Source organism: Sinohyriopsis cumingii, chromosome 5, assembly GCF_028554795.1.
Source record: "Sinohyriopsis cumingii isolate HCF-2022 chromosome 5, ASM2855479v2, whole genome shotgun sequence".
NCBI lineage: Eukaryota > Metazoa > Mollusca > Bivalvia > Unionida > Unionidae > Sinohyriopsis > Sinohyriopsis cumingii.
Genome location: NC_142965.1, coordinates 35,172,410 through 35,197,962, shown reverse-complemented (window position 1 = coordinate 35,197,962; position 25,553 = coordinate 35,172,410). Strand labels below are relative to the sequence as shown.

Below are 25,553 nucleotides of genomic sequence, written 5' to 3'. Positions count from 1 at the left end.
ATAACGGAGTGCACTATAGCGGGGTCACACTGTACTTGCAATGAAATCATGGTATCAATAAAAAAAAATTTAATTTGAATAAAAGGAATCTTGTTTTGTTGTCCAAATAGCACTGACATAATACACAATGTTTCGCAGGTACAAAACACTCATGAACATGATGTGTTGAAATCTCTTTGAGTTTTTTTTTTGACAATCTTTCAGAGATTAAAAATAAAGGTTATTTATACTGAAAAACCAATAATTTAATTAATTTCATTACTAACAATTATTCTAAATGCAAGTATAAACAAGTTTTCAGCCATTAAATAGCACTGCTACCCCCAGTTCCATGCTGTTTTTGTTGTGTAGCTCAGATGGCACAACCTTCTTCCTTTTCAGGAAGTCCTTTGGTAACTCATGCCCTTGCTTATCATGCATTCTGTGTGTTTGGACACCGTAAACTGAGGTACAATTGAAAGACAAAATGAAGTTAAATTTTTTAACCTCATACTATATCCTGATTTACCTAAATAGTGTAAAGGAATTACAAGTCAAAAGTCTCAAAATACGGAGAAACATATGTGGCAGCACAAGGAAAGAATAAGACCATGGGTTCTAAGTCTTCTTCTGAGTACTCCCACATATATGTGCACACAGAAAATTGCATATGACTGTTATTCCATGTTGCTCCTGGTTAAGCTGTGAAGGTGATATTTTATATAGCAATGTCCCCCATGAATCATCAAAATAGGATGAGTTTATGGTGGGAAAATGCCTGAACCCACTGAAGGTGAAACAACGACTGTTCTCGCATGATCAAATGTTAGATATATAAATTATAATCTTAAAATATACAAGCAGTAGTTATTTTACCAATGAAGAAATCAGCCCTTAAGTAACATGTGTAAAGATGACATCTGCACAAGGCTAACTTCACAAATTTGCTTGTGTCAAACCATCTGCAACCAGCCCGATCATGTAAGTGTTGAGAGAAAAAAACTCTGTTAACCTACCCCTTCATCAATTCGATTAAAATCTCCTGGTGCTGACATATGTGTTCCACAGTTGGGGTACGAGTGCCAATTTGCTGACGCAACAAGTTGTTAAATATATGAACAACATCTTTACGACCCTGAAAAACAAAGCATCAATGACATGGTTGGCTATATCATTAAAGTGAGTTTAGAAGGAAGTATAAAAGAAGGGAGAAGAGTGATATTCTGTATTTACAGAAATAATGTAAAGAATGATGTGCAAGAGTCAAATATAAAAGAAATTAAATCTGCACTAAAGGAGTTTATTATAACCAAAAGCTAATGACACTGAGTAATTACAATATTACAGCAAGAGAACTGTGAGCAGCACGTTATACACTTGTCACATGTTTAATAGTTCTCTATCTAGAGATAGACAACTAATATTCTGTACAAAAAACATATTTTTCTTTCAGAATGACCTTGAACTTTGACCTTCTGACCCAAAAATAAATAGCCTTCATCTTTATCCTAAGTGAAAGCCATCTGCCAAGTTTAAGCTTGGTCAGTCACACTAAATGAAGGTTACTGTGTGGAAACCATATTTCTTCATTCAGTGACCCTGACCTTTAACCTTATTACCCAAAAATCAAAAGCATTCTTCCTTACATCAAGTGCAAGCCATCCAAAATGTCTGGTAACCATAGATGATGGAGAACTGAAGCTATTGTTAAGAAACCAATTTTCTTCTTTCAGTCACAGTAACACTGACCTTTGACCCAGGAACCAACATTAACCCAAGTGTAAGCCATCTAGAAAGTATGTTATGTGTACATGGTGGAAAGCTGAAGTTATTGTGTAAAAACCATTCTTCTTCTTTCAATCAGTGACCTTGACTGCTGACCTTTTGTGATCCTGAAATCAACAGATGTTTCTTTACCCAAGTGCAAGATATCCACAAAAGTTTGGTAAATGCAGATATTGGAGAACTTGAGTTATTGTGCAAAAACCATTTGCCTGTTTCAGCTACTGTGACCTTCAACTCGGAGCTTTTGAACCCAACTGCAAGCCATCCACAAAGTTTGGTGACTGTAGATAGTGGACAGCTCAAGGGACCCTGGGCAGCAGTGTGGTCAAAGGGACTTACCTTTACTAATCACTGACATCTCACTTCTGTCCGTGTGGGTTTGACTTTCAGCTCAGTCAGCCTGGGCATGTTGAGAAAGCTTGCCAATAGCTTCCCATGGGTTGGTGATTACTCTTCCTAGGTTCTTCCCCAACAAATATACTGGATGCCATGTATAATATATCATATGCCAAAAAATGGCATTAAAGTCATAAAACTATCAAGGACAACTGAATTTTGTGTGTGGAAACCAAAATGGTAAACAGACGGACATCAAGCCAACTTCACAACATAATAGGCTCTGCCATATGGCAGCATACAAAAATGTATATTGATCATACCGAATTTTAGTTTTACAGTAACGGCAATGTTAGACAAGCTTTGACAAGAACTAGTGCTGTTAAGTGCTGATTGCACTGCAAAAGAACCCTGTACAATATATTTTGTACTGGAGGGCCTTGAAGAAATGAAATTGGTTTTTATATAAAAGCAGGTATACCCAACAATATGGGGCTAAAATTCTATAGTGCAATTAGGACCAGGCATGCATTTCAATTACATAGAGAAAGAACCAAATTTAACAAGCTAAATACATTTTATGCCAAAAGCTATGAGTACAGTATTCATTACTCTGCCTGAGATGCATCCACATACCAGTTTTTACCAGTTTAGATGAACTGAGTCTGAGATATTGAAGGGGTAACAAAATATTAAGAGGATAATTAACAAATAAGCAAGATGCTATTTCCTGTCCGAATTTCGTTGGTACCGGTACAGAAAGAAACCTCAAACAACATATATGGCTTGCAATGAAAGTTTTCCAAATTTATATCTTCATCTTCATTTCTTTCTTCCTCTCACACATCTCTCCCAAGAACTAAGGGGTCATAAAGCATTTGTCACATTAATATTCTAAAATATTTTGTAAGCATTTTCTAACAAACCAAAGTAATCAAACAGGATCTAACAAATTTTAAAATCAGAGACGGTTACCAGAACATTACCTTCAGTTGCCCTATCAAAGGAGAAAAAAAAAAGGGCAGTTAAAATGTTAGTTTCAAGACAATCATTGTACCTTTCTGGATGCCATTAACAACATTTGAATGTATATCTGCATACTGTGAGAAACTTTAAAGCAATTTATGAGATACTGTAGCCCACTAAGTTACTTTAGAGTTCTTGGGCACTAGATATGAATTGTTACATACTGAATCAAATTAAGTGTCTATCAGAGCAATGACACTGGTTTCTTACCAAATCAGTCTTGTATTGGACTTGATTCCCATGTGACTGATGAAGCTCTGAATGTGATAATCTCAACCATGGGTTCTGATACCATCTAGATCTAAAACAAACTAATGTTTATTTGGGACAAATGATGCCCAATAGGTATGACTTATTTTTTTTTTACATCTTCCTGCAATAATTATAGTTATCAAGTTTGGCCAAACACAACATGTAGATCTGTGTATCTTAAGCATGTCTGATCCACTGCTGCCAAAACAGAAGAGGTCAAAAGTGTTCAAAATAGGAAACAAACTGCATTAGTGGCATGAATATCTAACAAGATCATTTACACATGCATGAAAACATCCTTACTAAATTTCATTTACCCATTTTAGTACAGTATCATGCTCAAAACATTTTAAACACAAACAGTAACAATACTGTACCAAGAATACTGTGAAAGGCACATTACATAACAGTAACAATACTGTACCAAGAATACTGTGAAAGGCACATTATATAATAGTAACAATACTGTACCAAGAATATGTACTGTGAAAGGCACATTACTTAACAATAACAATACCGTACCAAAAATACTGTGAAAGGCACATTATATAATAGTAACAATACTGTACCAAGAATATGTACTGTGAAAGACACATTACATAACAGTAACAATACTGTACCAAGAATATGTACTGTGAAAGGCACATTACATAACAGTAACAATACTGTACCAAGAATACTGTGAAAGGCACATTACATAACAGTAACAATACTGTACCAAGAATACTGTGAAAGGCACATTATATAACAGTAACAATACTGTACCAAAAATACTGTGAAAGTCACATTATATGCCAATATATTGAAACAGATACAAAGCAACAGAGAAACTTTGTGCAAAGTGGCTATTAAATCATATGTAAAGTACTTAAATCATACATGGGGAACAAGTCTGGAATGTCTCCTTTTACGATGATTATATGTAATCAGTGACTGAATGTACTGATGGATTAAAAGAAAATTAGCACAGAATTGGCAATGGGGGAAAATTTGAAACCACAGGAGTTACAGTCACCTTATTGATTTGTAGAAGGGGAGTGAGCATTTTTAATAATCTACTTTTTCACTCACAGAATGAGTATCTGTGTTGACGGCAGTTGTTTTGTATCTGATAGAGAAAAATACCAACGATTTGGTTTTTAGTCATTTCTGCTCCCATACAGACTTTTTCAAGAAAAGATTATCCTTGAATGAGGAACCTGCACTATTTCTTCTGTTTTGAAGATAACACCATAATGCCTTCCAGATTCAAGAGTATACATAAGATTGGTAATAAAATGTTTTAAAAGCTTGCATGCAGTTCAAAACAAGGGACATAGCCAATATGAGCCCTGCAACTGATGAAATGGAGCAGTTTGAAATGACCTGAAAGATTGAATAATTTTCACCATATACATGTAACATGTAGTCTGTTTGAAAGCACTTTTTTAAAACCTTGTCATGGATGAGAATGGCATATGAACAGATGAAAGATCTATGACTGTCTAATCTGCAAACAAAATATACAACCAATATATCAACATATTTAAAATGGCACCACCCTACTACTGAGAGACTTTCTAGAGATAAAAGACCATAGAGTTGAGTATGTGTATCGATAATGTATCATAATGCAGGCAAGTATAACAAGAATTATGCTGATACACAGAAGAGGTGTATTGTTTTACCTCTAACTTTTCCATACCTTAAGTGCAAGCCCTCCACCAACCTTTGTCAAGGTACATGGTCTAGAACTAAATTTAATAGGCAAATGCAATTTTTCTCTTTTACACGGTGACCTTGACCTTTTGCCTTTCAGGATACTTCTTTCTTACCCCAAGTGTGAGCCATCCATAAACACTGATGAATGTGCATGGTCAATAACTGAATTTTGTTTTGCGGACCAGCCATTTTTCTTCTTTTTTACCCAAAGTATGAGCCATCCATAAACACTGATGAAAGTGCATGGTCAATAACAGAATTCTGTTTTGCATACCAGCCATTTTCCTTCTTTCAGTCAGAATGCTCTTAACCTTTGTTTTTTTCACACCAAAATAAATCAGCTTTCTTTTAATACAAATTCAAGCTATCCATAAGTCTGGTCCATGTCTGTGATCCCCAACTAAAGTGAATGTACAGAAACAATCTGTTTCTGCTTTCAATCAAAAGATAATAAGTAAACTATGTATTCTTAAAATCACTGTGACATGTAAACAAAACTTACAATTAAATATTATATGACTAGGTCATAATCAGCACTCACCTCAAAGTCAATTTTAGCGAGGTTCTGGATGAGGATCAGTAGAAGATTGGCACTGTACATCTCATGACCAAGCTGTGCAAGAAACTCTGATTGGGAATCCTGCTCTGCACTCTGGTTCATCAATGCCTTTATACTAGCAAGACACTTTGATACATCCTCCGAGGCCTAGTTGTAAAAATGGGTGGCAGAGGTTAATTTTACAACAGTATCATTCTCAATTGATAAGCTTATGCTCAATGACATGAAAGCTCTGTCATATGATAAGGCCATACCCTACAGTTATTAACAAGACCACAAAACATTTCTGCTCTAACACACGCATCGACTAGAAATAAATCCGACTTGACTTTTAGTGCCAAATACTTACAGACTGGTTCTGTACCAGATATCAATTTGAACAAAGAATCTGAGAGCAAAGATTACAAGTTAGAAAACCAGTATGATCTCTCCTAAGCCATAGAGTTGCTATAAATAGAAACTGAGGTCAAAAGTTTTAAAGTAGAACCAGCCTATTTCTTGGAAACAGGGCAACTGCTATAAACAGAATATAATACTGTTAGGAAATTGCATGTAAGTCAATGGACTAGTGTACTCTTCTGTCATAGTTACACAGAAGCCGTCTTTTCTAGAATATGGTCTGTGGGACTAATGGAATGGTAATAAGAATAAGAAAACAAATTATTTTTTTTGGATGGGGATATACTGAAAAAGTGTAATCCGAATACATTTACGCGTAAGACATAATTTAGTGAAAAAGTGTAATGATTATGCCAAAAGCATAATGGTTGGCATGTATGACTCATTAACCTCTAGCACCGCATTTATGTGGCAGGAGGTAGTAGCCTACTGCCAAGCTCTGTAGCATCAAGGTCATGTATGATACACTAAAGTGGGTGGTATTATAGAAAGGTAGACAGATGTATCTCTACAGTGAGACCAAATAATCTGGATGTTTCAGTTGCACTACAAAATACAGAGGGAAAAACCTAATATTTTGAACCTGTTTTATTTTCACCCATAAATTGCCCATGGTCGGAATCTGATTTGTGTCTATGGCAGACCAGTCTGAAATGCACACAGACAGGTGAACCTTTGCAAAAAGTAGGATAAGGTGGGCATTTGAAATACAAAGTGGTCTGGATAAAAACTTTTACCCTTCTGCTCATGCGCAAGCAAAACAACCAAATGGAAAATGATGTTTTTAACACTAGGCATTAGGCTAATGGAAAATCTGTTGGAAGTCGATGTAAAGGATGTATTCAGAAATATCCCCCAAAATGTGTTTCTTACTTGCATTTCAGGCGAAAATGACACAAACCTCCAGGGTTAATGAGTTAATCTCTTACCTTTCACTAAAATTAAGATTTACTGATCAAATTATGCCATGCCTGCTGCTGAAATGATATCTCTTGATTGCACAAACAAGTCCATTGTCATTTTCAATTCGCAACCTTTCCTAACTGGATTGTTTAAAATTACTTGTATGTATTATATTAAGTATTACATTTTATTATATTGTATGCACTGTATTTTGTAAATCTAAAACAAGGCACATCTTCTGTTAAAATCATGAAACTGAAAGTTAAGTGATGTGTCGTATATACTTCACTATATTTTTATATCCATTTGATTACTGTTGTTCTTGAGTATGCTATTTAAAAACGAATATGAAATTAAGTTGTACCTTCTCTGTATCCCTTGTCAATGAAAAATTTTAGGATGTTAACTTAGTTGTATACTTCTATGAATTTTCTATGACAAAATTTTCAAAATCGCAAAACCCAATATTCTACACTCTTGTTCACAGAAGCAACTTGAAATGTGTTCTTGGGAGCAGTAATAATATTACAGCTGATTAAAAAAGGTTCTTTGTAAACAACTGGTGGGTTTAGTGATTGGTGGCAATCGAGCATACAATCGGTACTGATGTGCAATATTTCGCATAATTAATGATTTTAATGGTTTTCAAAATACGAAGTGCACCATTCACTCATGACTGAGGGACATGCTATCATGTATCAAGTTTCTTGTGAAAATCAAAAAAAAATATTAACTTTAATGATTTAAAAATGATATGTGACATTAAATAAAGATTTAAAAATAGTAAAACACATTTTTTAAAGAGCAAATCCTAAATTTTAATGCAATAAACAAGTACTATCAATTAGTGGAGTTGACCAGAATTTTCCATGCCATGTGACTAATGGTTTTTCCTTGTTTCTAAAAATAGATAAATAGTCAAGGACTTCATTTGTATGTTTGTTGTGCCGATTAGTATTGCAACTGGCAAGTAAATGCTATTTAAATATAGACAATCCATATTTTTTATAAACTGGGGATTCTTGGTCATATCTCTTAGCTGAAATGATAGATATGGGCTTAAAAAGTGAACACCAAGCAGTAAGTTATTTTTAGTGATTAGCCTCGTTCGAATGTTTGAAGTTTGCTATAATATTCCTGTTTTTTGGTGTAACCTTGATTACAATAATCTGGACTAGTTAAAGGAATGGCATATTCCCATTTATATTATAAAAAATCTTTGAATTATACAATCCAAATTTCAAAAGCCTTCACATCACAACCGTGGGATGTAGAGCACATCTTTACATATGGTGGACACACTATTACGTACAACTGTCAAGTGTAGATTTAACTGAGCAGCTGCTTTAATCATGCAAATAAACTAGCGATCTGGTTCAAAATTATTTTCCAGATTCATTCTTGAAGCCATATAAGTGTTATTTATTCATATACAGACTTTGTTTAGTTGTACTGGGTATCTTAATAATGTCTGTCATGAAAGGCGTCATCATACAGTAAAGTGGATAGCATCAAAAGACGTCATCATGCAGAAAAGGGTTAAATAGTATTTGCTTCATTGCTTTTATCCATATTTTCACAAAAATGAGTGGAAAAAAACAATTATCAAATTCTACAAATTTTGTTCCATATGTTTGGGACCTTCATAATTGCAATTTTATGTTAAATCTTCAATAATAATGTTAATGAAATGAATATTTTCTTAACATATTTGCCCAAAAACATATAATCTAACAGAGTGGTACTTCACAATCACGGCAATGTCCACTATTATTTCCCCCTAACCAGTTAACTTTCAGTTTCAAACAGATTTTATTAAGAAAATAATGCACAAGCAGCAGTTGAAAACTGCAAGTTAAAAAATAATAATAATAACAATAATAATAATAATAATGAGGACTTTGTATAGCGCCTAATCTTTCGAAGCTCTAAGTGCTTTGTAACATTAGACAACACGTATAAGATAAAACACATATATAATGATATGATTACAAACACAAACACCATGAAATTAGAAAACAATAAAAAAACATGCTGAGAATATTTAAGGTAGGAAACATTATTAGGTCTTTAAGTTTGTTCTTGCAGTCGAAATAAGTGAGTTTTGAGAGCACTCTTGAATGTGATCACTGTGTCTTTGTGTCTAAGTTCAGTGGGCAATTCATTCCATGTTGCTGGGCCCTGGTATGCAAAAGAACGCTGTCCATGTGACTTTGTTTAAGCTTAGAAACACAAATTTGGATGTTTTTATCATCAAATATAGGCATAACTGAAGGAAATCAGCCAGTGATGGCTGCTATAGCCAGAGACATACATAACACATCTCTGCTATCACTTCGTCGGAAAAGGGTCAATGGTCAATCAGTTATCAAAACACATGCCTGTGAATGTGCAAGAGTTTGTCAGTGCAACTGAAATCTACATCAGCTATTTGAATCTTAAGCTACAACACAACACCAGAAATAACTGGCTCAGGTGGGGGGAGTATCTCAAAAGATACAGTCACTCAATGTACATTTTTTAAAATCACAGGGTGAGGTTGTTCTTGATTTCCTAACAGATAAAGGCAAAGTCTTCATTATTAACTGACTTAGTTGCACACTTCACCTAGTAGTGTGACCCCTGGTACATGCTATGATGTATTTCCATGACACACTGACCCTTATTGATGCACCAGCTTTCATTTTTAGACTACTGACATAGAGGGTTGAAGACTTTAAAGACCCTGAAGAATTACATTCTCCATCAACAAATAAGCATCCCAACCAAAACCTGGTGCATCAATGAAAAGATAGTCAACTGCATGCATGGGACCCCCCCCCCCCCCAATTCATATACCAGTGTAAATGGTGATGAAAGTCTGGTCATAGAGGATTCAGAGCTGATAGAGAATCTCTGTGTGGTTTTCGTCTTCCAAAAAGGAAAACTGTATAAAGATGTCCGTTCTAAAGGAACCAGATCCACAGCAGCATTCCAGGTTCCCAAATGGGACAGATATCTGTTTTAAAAACTTGGCGTATGGCCCATGAGGACGACTCTCTCAGGATTTAATCGATGTTATCATAAGAAGCTATGCTGATGAGTAATTTGGCTTTCTGTGCCATGGCTTCAGTTGTTTTGATGGGAAGGTATGTCCCAGCTCCAACTGAAAATACCAATTTTTCTTTTTCTTTGGATGAACCAGAATACAACTGGAAGGTTTACTAGGCACCTCCAAGGAGTACCCAACAACTGGCAGTAGAGACCTGGTGACTCAACATCAAAGAAGGGCATGGGCCTGTCTCGATGCCACTGACCAATATGTTGGCTTGTGAGAACCTGAGAAATTTCCTTGATCATGCAGAATTGAAAAAGAAGTGGTCTGGTTATGGTTGCACTAGATGGTCTGTGCACAAGTCCAGAGGCAAGAGGTGGTCGACTTCATTTACTGCCTTATTGGAGCAACACACTTGTATGGTGCTCCAAATTGATGGGAGCAAAATTTTTGTACAGGGCTTGAACTCCCCAATGAGAGGGAGCAACACATTGTATGGTTCATGCTTGTGTGGTGTTCAACCATTGTGGTAGCTTTAATTGAAGTCCAATCAGACCATTTTCATTTTGGATCAATTACATATTCTGATAAGTCAATGAGTGAAAACTGCATGTCAAGATAACCATCTATTCAATGAAAGCAGCAGTTACAAGACTTTTAAGATGGTACTGTGGCCATATTTAAAGTCAAATCGGTACTGTGTCATTTAAAATCAACTAAATATCATGGGAAGTCTTTCAGTGAAAATGACATGCTGACATGCTGTTGCTCCAGAGTAGTGATAATAAGATTTTCAAGATGGACACCACAGCCATATTGAATTTCTGATGGTTTTCATTTTTATCTAGGACCAAACAGACCATGGAATGGATGTGTGTGCAAAGTTTCATGACATTCATAAAACAGTCTGGAAGAAGTTGAGATAACAAACTTGCTTATGAAAGGAAAGCAGACCATCATGGTGATATAAGCTGTGATTGACCAGCAGAGCCAAGCTTTTAAGGCTGAATAACTTCTGTTCACATAAGAGTATTTTTGATGGATAATTATTAGGCAAACACAAAGTTATGTATTTTGTGTGCACGTAATTAAGGACTGTAAAATGGATTGCCTACTACGAGAATGGTATGGTCAAACTTGAATTCCATTTCCTTCAACATCCAAGTCTATACAGGTGAAATGATATGCCTATGCCGCATATTGATACATATCAATACCTGTGAAATAGCACATAGTAATATACACAAATTAATTATAATCATTCTGGACCTTTACGATTAAAAGTAACAACTATAAGGTATGAATTTTGTATTGATCTAATACCTTTTGCATTGATAGGTATATTAAAACAGCAAAATTATAGATGCAAAACTTCACAACTAGTCTATACAAACCATAAAATACAAATAGAAGCATTGGTGTTGTCCTTCCATTCACCAGGTGCTCCCAATTTGGTGCATACAGAATCAACTATAAGACATGCTGGGACTATGTAAATTTGTACCTTTTAAATTAAAATGTTAAAATGACCATCACAACTGAAAATGCTGGAGGCTGCATTTTAACCCTTTTATGTACCTACGAAAAACATGTATCTAGTAAATATTAAATAAGGTGCATACAAGCATAATATTAACTTTTTAAGATTTGTCTGGTATTTCCCCTTTTGTGAAAAATATAAGTCATCTACCTTTTCAACCTTCTTGTCTCCCTTGTCTCCTTTACTAAGTGCACTGACAGCATCTCTAAGCTGCTTCACCAATTCCTGCGGACTTTTCTGGGATCGCCCAAATAGAGGCATTGCAGGAATAGTACAGCTTAATTTCCACTAACAATTCCAATAGCTTCTCTAATTAATGACTGAAATGAAAGAAACACTCTCAAACTGTAATTAAATACATTGTGTTCATGTGATTCCCAAAAATGTTGTTATCATCTAAAGCAGCAATCTTCACTCAAGCCAAGTTGTTCTGATACTCTGATCAGTAACCCAAATGTGTGAGAGGAGGGTGGGGGGTACAAAACAAATAAACTAAGTTCTTCAAGAGCAACTGCTGTGCGTAAAGTGAGGTCTGGGGACATCTACCTAGTTTTAATTTGTCTATGTGATCTAAAAATTTGACAAATCCACATATCTTAAAAAGTACATGGGGTGGTGGTGGCAGAACTCATGAAAATCCACATACACATATACTGACTAGGCACAGCACTGCCAGAAATGTTTTTGATTATGTATATATGATAAAGTCCAATTCTGCCATGTCAAATCATTAAGATATCCAGAACTAATACACTGAGAATTAAGACAAAGATATCCTTAATTCTCAGTGTATTAGTTCTGAAATTTTCAAAAGATACGAGTTGTTTGCCTAATTTTTGTTTCAAACTGATAATTGATGAAGAGATGGCATGACCACACCTATTAATAATTACCCAATTAATTTCATTGGTCACTTTGATTTCAGTCAGTATTATTACCGATTTTATAAACCAATAAACTCTATCACAAATACTAATGTACCATTAATTTAATAGTTTCACTGTATGCCCTATGTCCTGCCCGCTATAATTTGCAAAATAAAATCTTTCTAACTGCACAAAAATTATAAAATTGTATACCTTCTTGTTTAAAAGAATATGCTAACTTCAAAATCTGAGCTAGGTCCAACAAATATTTTTTGCATTACTATAGCTAAAACATGTTAAAGTTGCTATATTTTCTCAACATCATTAGCCTTAACTCCTTGGGACTGGTCAGTAATGGTAGAACACCAATATAGAAGAAAAAAACGGCACTGTTCAGGATCCACGTTTATGTAACACTATGCAATCACTCGAACCATGAAACTGATAGTGGCCAGCTATATGGTCACAAATTTTAAAGAGATAAGGCAGTAGCTATGGAAGACTGGTTGACATGGTGAATCTTTTCATTTAAATCAGTATTATTCGCAGACCATCAGGTTTAATCAAGGTGCCATTTTTTGGTGGAGGCACTTAAAGTGAGATAAAACCACTTAGTGGCACCAAAAATAATGCTTAGTTGTTGGCCTGTAATCATAACAAACTGCTGTCAGTATTTTTTTTCACAGAACATTTAATATATATATATATATATATATATATATATATATATATATATATATATATATATATATATATATATATATATATATATTTGGTGGTTGAACTTAACAGGATCAGTTTCATTATCAGGGAAACTGTACAATGTTAAAAATGCACGGGGCCTCTCCATGCCATTCTTACAAAAGAACGACACTAAACAAGTCGGCACACCATTGATTAGTTCCACAAGCTTTCTTTCTCGCATTACAAATCAACAATACGGTAATCACCGTGTAGTGCTGCATATGACACTATTTTCACGGAAACCTACTATGCTGCATTTTTATATCAAAGAAAGATCTCTCAGAAACAATTTGAGCATGAAGAAGGAAAACATACGATGACAGAACGAAAATAGATCAGGCACCATGCCAGAAAGTGTTATACTGTGATCAAGCGTTAACTAGCCTTCCAGCACAATATAAAAAAAGACATATCAATAGAAATATGAACAAGTTTTCACTACAATAATTCATACAGTCGTAGCATATGCTTTAATAATACTACAACATTTACTTGATTTTAACAGCAAACTCGCACTTACTACTACTTTTGAAGGCAGAAATGACGTCACAGGAACTCACACCGCGCAGATACGGAAGTACTAATGTCAAAACAAAAGCACGTGAAATCGAGCAACGGTCCTATCAAAATGGACTTTGACCTTTTTATATCTATGACTCTCCACTGCTTTGCACGTTTAAACAAGAATTGTGAGAAATTTCAGTACCTTGACACATATACAGACCAATCCCGCTTATATTTGTTTAAGAAGATACAGATTATATAATTTGGTGGTCATAGTTCGTCACTGATGTGACAATATTCACATAACGTACTGGTTAGTGTTACGGTGACTGCGTTCAGCACACCTCAGAGTGTTAGCCTCTTTCAGCTACACCCGTAGACGTTGACTCACTAAATTGAAACTTGAGGGTAAGAGCTAAAAATATTGATCGATCTTAATAATAATCGTTTGGCTGATGTGTGACAAGGAAATATACATGATTGTGTATTCAGGCAAACAGTATGGTATCATAAAGTTGTCGCCCATTGTGCAAATTTAAGATTTACGTTTGAGTAGTTGTACATGTTAAACTTTTACTCATATATGACCATTGTCTGTATATTGTTTCAACATACATATATGATCATACAGTTGCCAATGCACAAACTAGTTTTCAGTCATGTTTATTTCTATGCAAGAGAAAGAATGAGACTAAATTAGTAAGACACTTAAATAACATATAAAATATGGATCTTAATGGAATTCATGTGTGCTGTTATACAGAAATAAAACGATAAAATTTATTCAAGTTATTGAAACAGCAGAATTGTAAAGTATATTAATAATGGGTACAAATGTACTGCACCTCACTCTTTCACACTGGATGCGACCTATTAGCGCACCTGTAATATACTCAGATTATTTTATAATATATAGAACTATGATGCATTTCTTGTTTAATGTTCTACAAAGTAATTGCAATAAGTCAGATGTGTATAGTTTTGTTTTAAGGAGCAACATAAGGTTGTGCATTCTTACCGGTAAATCTTTAGGCTCTATACATGCATTAGTCCCTGTCATAGAAAAAAGCAAGTGTTTTTACCAGTTATATTGTACATGGATAATCTCAGTAAAAAAAAAATCTGTCATGTATTTAAGTGTATTTTAGAACTCAAAAAAAATGTTTGGATTAGATGAGAATTAGTAATACTGAGGATTCTGATAGTAAATGACCACTGTACTTGACATGCAAGAGTTATAGGAAGTTAATGTATTGCTTTAGGATGGAATGTGCAATAGAGACAGAGGCACTTGTGATTGGTGCTGGAATATCTGGTCTTACTGCAGCCAAGTGCATGTCAGATGCTGGGTTTAATGTTACAGTGCTAGAGAGATCAGGAGAAGTTGGTGGACTTTGGACCTTTAGAGAAAATGATTATGGTGTCATGAGATTTACTCACATGTAAGAACTTTAACTTTTTAAATAGCTCACCATAGTCAAGCCATGCTTGTTTATTATATATTATCCCGTCACTGTCCCACCTATCCACACAACCTATGGATCAAGGGTCATGACAATAAATCTTTCACAAAGATTTAACATGTGTATCCTTCTTAAAAAATACTGAAATATTTATTGAAGATACCTATGTCTGATAATAAGCCCATCTTTTTGACATCTTGCTGGCTTTCTAGTCTTGCCATGGGGAAATAATGTGACTGCTATGAATACATGTGCAAATGTGGTCAAAAAATATGTAAAAATGTCAAGATAATTGACATATTTGTACATTTGATCTTTGATCCTCTCCCAGGGATCCCAGGCACCAAAAAGTATACCTTTTTACAGAAAAACTCCAAGTAGTCATATAATTGAGGTTGTACTTTCTTTATGTTTGTTATTAAATAAATAGAAGGGCTTCCCTCTTGAAACACCCCTCTCAAAAGAAACCACACCATCTCAGGGTTAACCCTACAAGTCACCAAATAATATATTTATACCATTTTGTTTCCTTACATGAGAGGCCACCCCTTTCTTATAAGCCCATATTTTTCACTACAGAAATGGTAACATTATAAAAGGAGAACCACTGTATCCATGTTGTTCTGACTAATAGTATTCTGCAATGTAGAAAAGGAATGTCTTAAAAATTAATTTTACCATGTTACCCGTGTATAGCATGTATGCAGCTCCAAATAGCACACATACAGATGCATTAATATGCCATTGTAGCTCTGGACCAATGATGTTGGATAAACATATTATACATGGATAGTTAAACTATCTTGTTTTTAATAGTCCAAATGAAGATATACCTACATGTAAGTTTACAGTTCCATTGTATTGTCAAATTTACATTAGCGGAAAGTCGAATATGGATTTCGAAGTAATTTTAATGCAGTGGTAGTGGTGATAACATTTTGTTTAAAGCATTGCATGTACATATATATTTCATAAATCCCTTGAAAGGTTGTCATCATACATGGCATGAATAAGCATAAAGCTAAGATTTCTTTTGTGACCAATTTTTAGTCCATTTTAACCTGGGTCAAGATCACAGTGATAGAAAATCTGCAGTAAAATTTGGTTAAAGTTTTCTCATTATCGTATATTATATAAACACCATAATGGATTTTGTTATTCTTTTGCTTATATCTATGATTGTCCCCTAGGGTAAAGATCAGACATAGAAAATTCATATTGAGGAAACTGGTTAAATTGTTTTCAGTTATATTTCATAAATCCTTTAATGGATTTTGTTCATGATTGGAATGAATCATTGTTAATGTATGGCAACTGATTTGGTTAAATGTATGATGCTCCTTTGATTTTGGGGTTGAGCTCAGTCATAGAAAATATGGATTAATGTTTTTGGTCAAAGTTGTTTCAGTTGTAATACAGCTTTATGAATCAATCAATATAAAGCTTATTAGGTGAAATGTATGCTTGCCCCTTTAACAATGGAGTCAAAGCCATTCATAGAAAATGTGCACTAAGGTTTTGCTTGAAGTTTTTCATAGTTTTTCATATGCTTATATTTTCAAAACCACATAATGGATTTTATTCATACATTGGATGAATCATTATGAAGTTAAGACAATCCATTCAGTCATCCTTTTAAACTTATGGTCATTATCACACCCTATAAAGCAATATTTTGATTATGGGCTATTTAACATGCAGGCCCTGGCTATGTGAGCATGGTGAGATGTAGGCATACTATTTCCAGCAGCAATGGCCTTACCGTTAGGAATGATGTTAAAACTTTGTGTTAAAATTCTTGCAAGTCAGTTATAAGGGGGGGGGGAGGGAAGGTTTACATAAACACACTGGCACACATGATGCATCAGTTTCCATGGCACACTTGTGTTCATGATTCTATCATTGATTTTAAAGGCTTTAAATTGTACCTAATTTTAGTTTACTTCCAAAATTTTCTGAAAACACTGTTTTCTAAGCTGTAAAACAAGTGATTTTGACAGCAACGTCAAAAGACTGAGTGAGCATGCCACAAAATAATTTGTCTTAGCTTTATAATGATTTGTCCAAACTAGGAACAAAATCCATTAAGGTGATTAGGAAATAGATGCAAATAAAAAAAGTTTACTCACAGCCTTAACACACATTTTATATGACAGTGGCTTTGACCACAAGGACAAAGGACCAAGCAAGGATATCACAGAATTAACTGTGTTAAAATCATCATTATTTATAATGATTTATTCCAAGTGTGAATAAAATCCATCAGGTGTTTAGGAAATATAAACAAATTAGAAAACCACATGACCTCAACCCCAAGGTCAAAGTAATACTCAGAATGGATTTTATTAGTTTTTTCATAATTATTTATTCCAATAATGAACAGAATCCAACAATGGATATAGGAAATACAAGAAAATTAAATTTTTAACCAAAACCTTCATGCAAATTCTCATTGTTACATTGACCCAAAGGTCAAGAGGAAAGCATAATGCAGAAAGAATCAACTTGCTTTGAATATAATGAGAATCTATCAAGATGTTTAAGAGATACTTGCTAATAAAAACCTTTGGCCAAAACCTAAGCAAACTGTTGACAGTGATGCAGACAAAGTAAAAAGTGACTGTTATGTCTCAATTCGCACTTACATGGGTTTATATATATATATATATATATATATATATATATATATATATATATAAGAAAAACCATCAAGTTTAAGAAAGTTAACAAATAATTTATTTCTCCAAGTTACACAGTAAAAATGTAAGAGGAACTTGCAGTATTATGAAAGTTCTATCACATGTCCAAAACTATAGAATGCTGTGAATAAATTGCAATGATCTTGAATGTGTTGATGTACCAATAGTCTTGAAAGAGCTGATGTATCCCAAAGTAGTGTTTGTTCCAAAAAAAGTAAATGAGCAATTTGTAATTCCAACAAAGAATTTAAATAAACTATTCTTCTCAAAATTATATCTGAACACAACAGTAAATGATTCCACATGCTGAACTAAAAAGAACAATCCCACATCCTTATATATGTACATATTCAAATTTCACTTGAATTTAAGACAATATAAAATATCCAGGATATGGGTCATAATTTCTCTACCCTCAACAAGACAGTAGTCAGGTAGGACGGAACTCTACCCTGAATCACAGACAAAAGCCAAGCACACAATATATATATATATATATATATATATATATATATATATATATATATATATATATATATATATATATATATATATATATATATATATATATATATATGCACGTGTGTATATGGAGAGAGAGAGAGAGAAAAGAAACATAGTCAAATTTAAACAGAAAGAAAAGTTGCAATGCTAATATGCTACATTTTATTCATGTCCCAAATGTTTTTCAGAAATGTGTCCAAGCACAACTACTGTTTTTCTGACTTCCCATTTCCTGATAATGTGCCAGATTACCCACACAACAGAGACATGGCTCAGTACATCAGAGACTACATGGTGCATTTTAAACTTGATAAGCTCATTAAGTTTAATACTAAAGTCTTCAAAATTGAGAGAGAAGGTTTGTAATATCAAGGTTTACTAATGTCAGTTACATAATAGAATTACATAATATACTTTTTAATAATCATAAGCAGTTGATGTTACCCAGTAGACTTTTTAATTTATCACTGTCAGTTGATGTTACCTAGTAGACTTTTTAATTTATCACTGTCAGTTGATGTTACCCAGTAGACTTTTTAATTTATCACTGTCAGTTGATGTTACCCAGTAGACTTTTTAATTTATCACTGTCAGTTGATGTTACCCAGTAGACTTTTTAATTTATCACTGCCAGTTGATGTTACCTAGTAGACTTTTTAATTTATCACTGTCAGTTGATGTTACCCAGTAGATATTTAATTTATCATTGGCAGATGATGTTACTCGTTAGCTTTTATAATTTATCACAGGCAGTTGATGTTACCCATTAGATATTTAATTTATCACTGTCAGTTGATGTTACCTATGTAGACAGTGGAGGCTGAAAAGTCTTATAAATCATCCCAAAGATATCTTGCTATCTTAATGCTGTGTGTTTGTGTGTGTGTGTGTGTGTGTGTGTGCAACAAGTTCAAACATTTACCATCTCTGTAGAATAATCTGCACATTGGCTTCAGTTAATTACATTGAGCTAATAAAAAAAAATGTGAATGTTCTTGTCTGTTTTTATGGTTATGTTTATTACATAAAACCTGTCCTAAAGAAAGTTAACATATAAAAGTACTCATTAATTAAGGACAGTTTTAGGGCTTTTGTCTATTGTGGACAGACGATATATCCTTTTGGTCCCATTAAATCCCTATTATTTGCTTCCTATAAATGACATTGTCTAATGTGGACAGATGATATATCTTTTTGGTCCCATTAAATCCTTATTATTTGACATTGTCACAGAGTAATAATTATAATAATAGGTCTTTTTACATGTTCTTCTGTTTTCTGTAAAATCGATAAAAATCTGGTGAACTGCTGGAATGAATCAATAAAGAATTCTGGACCTTAATTTTGAATTGAAGCAGAAGATAAGGTACTTGTAATTATTTTAATGTCTTTCAAAAAATAAAAATAGTTTGGACTCTTTTAAAAGTCATACCGAACTCCTACAATTATGAGATAGGTTAGATTTAAAAGTTATGTATAGAGAATGGGGCACAATCTTTATCCAGTTAACCCCATTAGTAGGTGAAGCCTATGACATGGATTAAATTGGATAATATGCATGTTCTTGTCTTTTAAAGGTCTTGTATTATAGGCCAGTTAAATTTTCAAGCACTGCCTAGTATGTCAGCAGTCATAATACAACTGACTGTATTGTTCAGCAGATTTTTGTCTGTGAAAAATAGGCTGCTCACCAACCTCTCATACTGTCAATAATTCACTTTCTTTGAAGACATATTTATGTAAGGTTCACTTTGTGCTTGCTGTGAAATGTTATATAATGACTTATTTCAATATAAAGAAAATAGAAAACTAAACTGTGATTTCACACGGAATATTTAGGATTTTTATATTGGTCAATTAGGTGGCTACTAAACAGGGTACAGAACACATGTAATCACAATGTCATGAGTAGGAATGATACATTTACACATGTAATCACAATGTCATGAGTAGGAATGATACATGTACACATGGAATCACAATGTCATGAGTAGGAATGATACATATACACATGGAATCACAATGTCATGAGTAGGAATGATACATATACACATGGAATCACAATGTCATGAGTAGGAATGATACATATACACATGGAATCACAATGTCATGAGTAGGAATGATACATATACACATGTACACTTGCACTTTACTGGATATCTGGCAATTGGGATGGAGCTCAACTGTATTGCTTTCAGTTTGTACCTCCTGAATTATTATTAATTAAGTTATTTAATGGGATCTGATCATCAAAGGAATTCATTTCAGTAGCCCATGATACAATTATTGGTTATGTTGCAATTGTGGAAGTTAGGATTTTGAAGATGTGTACTGTATCCAGAATTTTTATCCACCTCCTTTTCTATATAGAACTACAAGTTTAGGTTGTTGAAGATGTTGTGATTAAAGAGATAAGCAGACATGTGTTTCCTAAATGCAGATGTACAGATGTATTTTGCCCCTTTTTGCCTGAATCTAAATTAGGACAAGTACGTTGACTAGAAGTTTAATGATTTTATAAAATAATTTAAAATATGTGTTATTTGTTCCAGTACTTAATAATTTGACTCCAATAATGCTGTGTGTATGTTTTTCAAAGGTTCAGTGATTTATTTTAATTTCCTATTAACAGGTGATAACTGGCGGGTTACAACAAAGTGCGTGACAGAAAGTGGAGAGAATGACCTTGTTGGTGACGAGACTACAGTTTATATTGCCAAGTATGTGGCTGTAGCAACTGGTCACCATGCAGAACCAAGTTATGCAAAATTTCTTGGTCAGGACTCTTTCAGAGGTAATATTTTGAGTAGATGCATGGTTGCAAGAAGAATCTACCTTTGTATGACACTCAGGAATAGACAAGTGTTTATATTTTATGCTTCCAGCAACCTATCCATCCCTAGGTAACTTCTTCGTGATATGTCTGTAATCCCATCATTCCATGATCATAGTCTCTCCAAATAACATGTATGTGGCCAAACATCTTGACCTTTCTGTTCCTATTGTTATGAATAATTTGATGACCAGCTTTGAGTTTTGGTTACAACTTATTAATAAGCATCTTTAGCATTTTTCATGAGTTTTTGTTTCGTCTTTTTTTTTTGCAGGCTAAGTGAAGCCCCATTTAGTATGACTGCACATAAACAAATATGTCTATTATGCAAGAAATTGAGTAGGCATGTTTTTATCCATATGCAGATGACCTAATTAGATTATTGTGCTATTTCAGGTGGTCCAATATCTTCAACACTGAGGGCTACATGAACGAAGAATGTAAATTTCATGGGCCATATATGATACATATTATAATAATTTTACAATAATTACAGAACTCACTTTTTGTATGGGTGCAAGCCACACAAAAAATGGCCCATGGGCCTGTAATCAGACCACTCCGTGCTATTTAACTGAACTATTCTTATCGTATCATGATTTTGTTGTTTTTTTTCTTCGACTTTTCTTTACACATTTGTGATTTAGACTTATTGAGCTGCATTAGGATCATACATTTTGTTTGCAGACACAAATCTAGTTTTAATTTGCTATCTAGCAGAAAATATGGCTCCAGTAATTTAAGCATCAATAATTAATTAGTTCATTCATTCATTCATTCATTCATTCATTCATTCATTCATTCATTCACACAATAACTGTGGACTTGGCAGATAGCAGCACTTAAATAAAATGAATAAGCATATAATGAATAAATTAAGAACCTTTAATGGGCCTATCATAGCCCCTAATTGGAGTGGTGAGGAATTTGCCATATGTGTACACAAACTATATCACTTTTGTTTTAAATGCCATAAATGAATGATTGAGATTTATGTCTTGCATGAAATACATTTTGAAAAGTGGGTAACACAAGGATTGGAAACTCCAGATAGCTGTCAGATAACGGTTGTTCTCATTTGCACTGCCAGCATAACAGTAGATGGATGAACAGTAAGTAGATCAGTGCAGATGAGATTCCCAGTCGTTGGTTGAGTAGTAAATCAGTACAGATAGGCATTATAGAAAAATATTCTTGTATCTCTGGGGAGATCTTTTTTCATCCTGTGTGATAACTTTGTTGTGAGAGACCTACAGATGTAGTCTACATATTTTTACGGTCTACATACTTTTGTCATTTCAAAATACTGTGTGATAACCTTCTTGTGAGAGACTTACATATATGGTCTGCTTACTTTTACCATTTCAAAATACTGGGTAATAACCTTGTTGTGAGAGACCTACAGATCTGGTCTACTTACTTTTACCATTTCAAAATACTGTGTAATAACCTTGTTGTAAGAGACATACACATCTGGTCTACCTTTACCATTTCAAAATACTGGGTAATAACCTTGTTGTGAGAGACCTACAGATGTTGTCTACACATTTTCCCCATTTCAAAAACTGTCAACATACACAGCAAGAGGGTTTTATCATCAACATTAAGTTTATCTTCATTTTCCATGTTTTATTTATTTCTATTTGTTAAGCATCTTAGATGTTCCAAATGATGAAGTATTAAAGCAGTTTTTTCAAAAATATATCCCATAAGTACCAGCCTTAGCAAACGTGGGGCCTGATTTGGATTATTTTGGTGGGGCCCCCTGGATTTACATGTGGGGACCCTTGTGAGCATGGCATTTGGAAATAAACTTTTAAACCTGCTTTAATATGATATTGAACTGAACATTTCTTCCATCACTTTAAAATTACTTTCTCTGTATAAATATATTTTTAAAAATTAGTAACATTTGGGGCCCATGTGAGATGCATGGCCCGATTAAAAAAATCAATCCAGTTGTCCTAAGGTTGGCCCAGCTGTAGCCCATGAATAATCTTCCCTAGCTCACTCAGCAAATACAACTTTTGATCTTACAGTGCCTTGGAAACCTTTATTTGCATTATAATAGGAAATAATTAATATTTGATGGGCTTGGTTAAGTTTTCAGTGTCTGAGTGTCAGTTAATAGTGACGAAGATAGTATCACTGAAAAAAATTATTTTTCCTGTTCATAAAGTTTAAACCTTAATTTACATTGTAAGGGTACCAAAATGAAACTGTTGAGTTTTCAATATAATGAGACTATATAGGCTTGATTCATAGATCTTGCATACAAAGTTTATAAAAATATTTACACTTGATCTGGTGCAAATATATTTTATTAATTTAAATTTATCTTTACTTCCTTTTTTTCCAAATTATGCCCAAGGGTCCAAATAAATTAATGCACATTTAAACCATTTGCCAACAAAAGGATATTTTTATTTCATAATTTAGTGATATACAGATGCAGTTTGTTTTACAAAATGTACATCTTGAGCTAAGTTCCTCTGGTCCCTTCAGTGAATCTGCCTTATCATCTTATAGTGCACCAAAATCTCAGTTGTGTAACAGGTATTGAAATAGGTGGGGAGTTGCCATTCCCCTGTTACTATGTGCTAGTCTCTGATAGTGCTTCCCATTGCCAGCTCTGCATTGCTGGTTGATTTTCAAATCCCTATAGTCTGCCATGTTTATTGATGTGCATACCTTGCTTTTTAGCTTTTACTTTGTCAATGTTGTACTGACAGCATCAAAATTTTTTTGTTTATTTAAGGACAGATAATCCATAGTGTCAAATACAAAGATGCTAGAACTAACAACATGGAAGAAAAGCGTGTTCTAGTGGTGGGTATTGGAAACAGTGCTGTGGACATAGCAACTGATTTAGCTTCCATTGGAAGGTAATGGGTCATGTGCAATCCAAACATGTACATTTATTTACTTTATTAAAATATAAATATGCATATTTATTCTATTCGAATTAAATGCTGGTCCTCAGTCTTGTACTTGGGGGTAGCCAGCTTGTACATTCATCCATCCATCCATCCATGCATCACACTTTCTTTAACTTAATATCCCCTGAATCTGTTGAGGTATCTTCATGAAACACTATAAGCTTTTGTATCATGACTAATCACTGTGTCCTGTATGAACATGGAAACTGATCAGCATCTTAAGCATTTTCCATTTTCATGTCCACCCATCACACTCTAGTCTTGTTAATATCTCCAGAAGCTTTTGAGGTACTTGTATGAAATCTGGAATGTGTTTGTATCATATCAAGAATTTATGTTCAATGTAAGATTTGGCTTTGTCAGGTTATTACTTTTAGAGTTACCTCCCTTTTTATTGAAATGTTTGCCTCATATCTGCTGAAAGGTCTCTTAATGAAGCATGGTTTATGCTCTTGTATCTCGAGTTGAGAGTCTTGCCAAAAGAATGGGCTTTGTCTGTTAATATTTTACGGAGTTATCCTGCCATTTTATTGTGCAAAGTGAGTTACCCTATCCTCACACCCTTGACAGTAATTTTTTAATAACCACACAAATTTTATCAGGAAACTTGGTATAATGTATCTAACAAGAATTTCTGTCACATATAGGAAGAGCTTTTTCAGATTATTACCTTTAAAGTTATATCTTCATTTGTAAAAAGGCATGGGTGTATGAGTTTGTGCATCAGACATTCCCTTCAGCACACAATATTATTTACTAGTGAAACTATAAGGCCTGTTGTTTCAGCTTAAATGGCCATAAGCCATGTGAACATATGGCATGACCCTTTCTTCTTATTAAACTTTTCTGTTGTCCATTCAAACAAACATGGCACAGTGCATCCTATGGACCTTATTTCGCAGCAAAATCTGACCAACATAACCAAAAAGCATTCTGGTGCACTTCTTCGTCAATAGCTCGACACACAGTATGGTGCAGAAACATGAAGAAACACAAACTGCGGTTTAAGCAAGGGTGCAAGTTACCAAGAGAAAATTTTAGAAGAGGATACCACTATGGCTAGATGTTGAAAACAAGCGGGTGGGGGGTGCTGTTAAATGGTTTAATACTCGTTTTATATTCATGTGATGAATAATTGTCAATAAAATGCTTTCTCTATTGAAGATTTTCAGCAAGCGGGTGGGGGGTGCTGTTAAATGGTTTAATACTCGTTTTATATTCATGTGATGAATAATTGTCAATAAAATGCTTTCTCTATTGAAGATTTTCTCTATTTCCATAAATTTCCATTATTTACAAGATATTAGAAACCTTTGAAAGAAAGTTAAAAATATTATGAGATACATCCATGTCTACCTCTGAAAACATCGTGTCACTGCATTTGGATATATTCAGATGTTATTGTTGATTCACTGTGAACAAAATACAGTATCCTTTATTTGTTTAAAAAGACACTTATGGTAATTCCTGAAACAAGAACGGTCACT

At 34.0% G+C, this 25,553-nt stretch overlaps 2 protein-coding genes across 3 annotated transcripts in view; one reads left to right on the top strand and one right to left on the bottom strand.

The window, feature by feature from the left end:
* The window catches only part of LOC149798929 (protein Mo25-like), a 52,552-nt gene extending 38,816 nt beyond the window's left edge, over positions 1-13,736 (bottom strand). Inside the window, exons 1-4 of one of the 2 annotated variants that reach the window (XM_089957839.1) lie at positions 13,645-13,736; positions 11,665-11,834; positions 5,621-5,785; positions 996-1,114 (exon numbers count right to left, since the gene is read on the bottom strand). In XM_089957839.1, the coding sequence (XP_089813965.1) occupies positions 996-1,114; positions 5,621-5,785; positions 11,665-11,775 (395 nt within the window). In that variant the 5' untranslated portion in view covers positions 11,776-11,834; positions 13,645-13,736. Of the gene's footprint in view, positions 1-995; positions 1,115-5,620; positions 5,786-11,664; positions 11,835-13,616 lie in introns of both variants that reach the window. The other variant, XM_089957840.1, reaches the window with a different exon arrangement.
* A 143-nt stretch (positions 13,737-13,879) lies between these two features.
* Positions 13,880-25,553, top strand: part of LOC149798928 (flavin-containing monooxygenase 5-like) — a 36,954-nt gene continuing 25,280 nt past the window's right edge. Inside the window, exons 1-5 of the mRNA XM_089957838.1 lie at positions 13,880-14,036; positions 14,891-15,070; positions 18,483-18,652; positions 20,927-21,088; positions 23,886-24,012. Coding sequence (XP_089813964.1) covers positions 14,892-15,070; positions 18,483-18,652; positions 20,927-21,088; positions 23,886-24,012 — 638 coding nt within the window. The 5' untranslated portion in view covers positions 13,880-14,036; position 14,891. The remainder of the gene's footprint in view (positions 14,037-14,890; positions 15,071-18,482; positions 18,653-20,926; positions 21,089-23,885; positions 24,013-25,553) is intronic.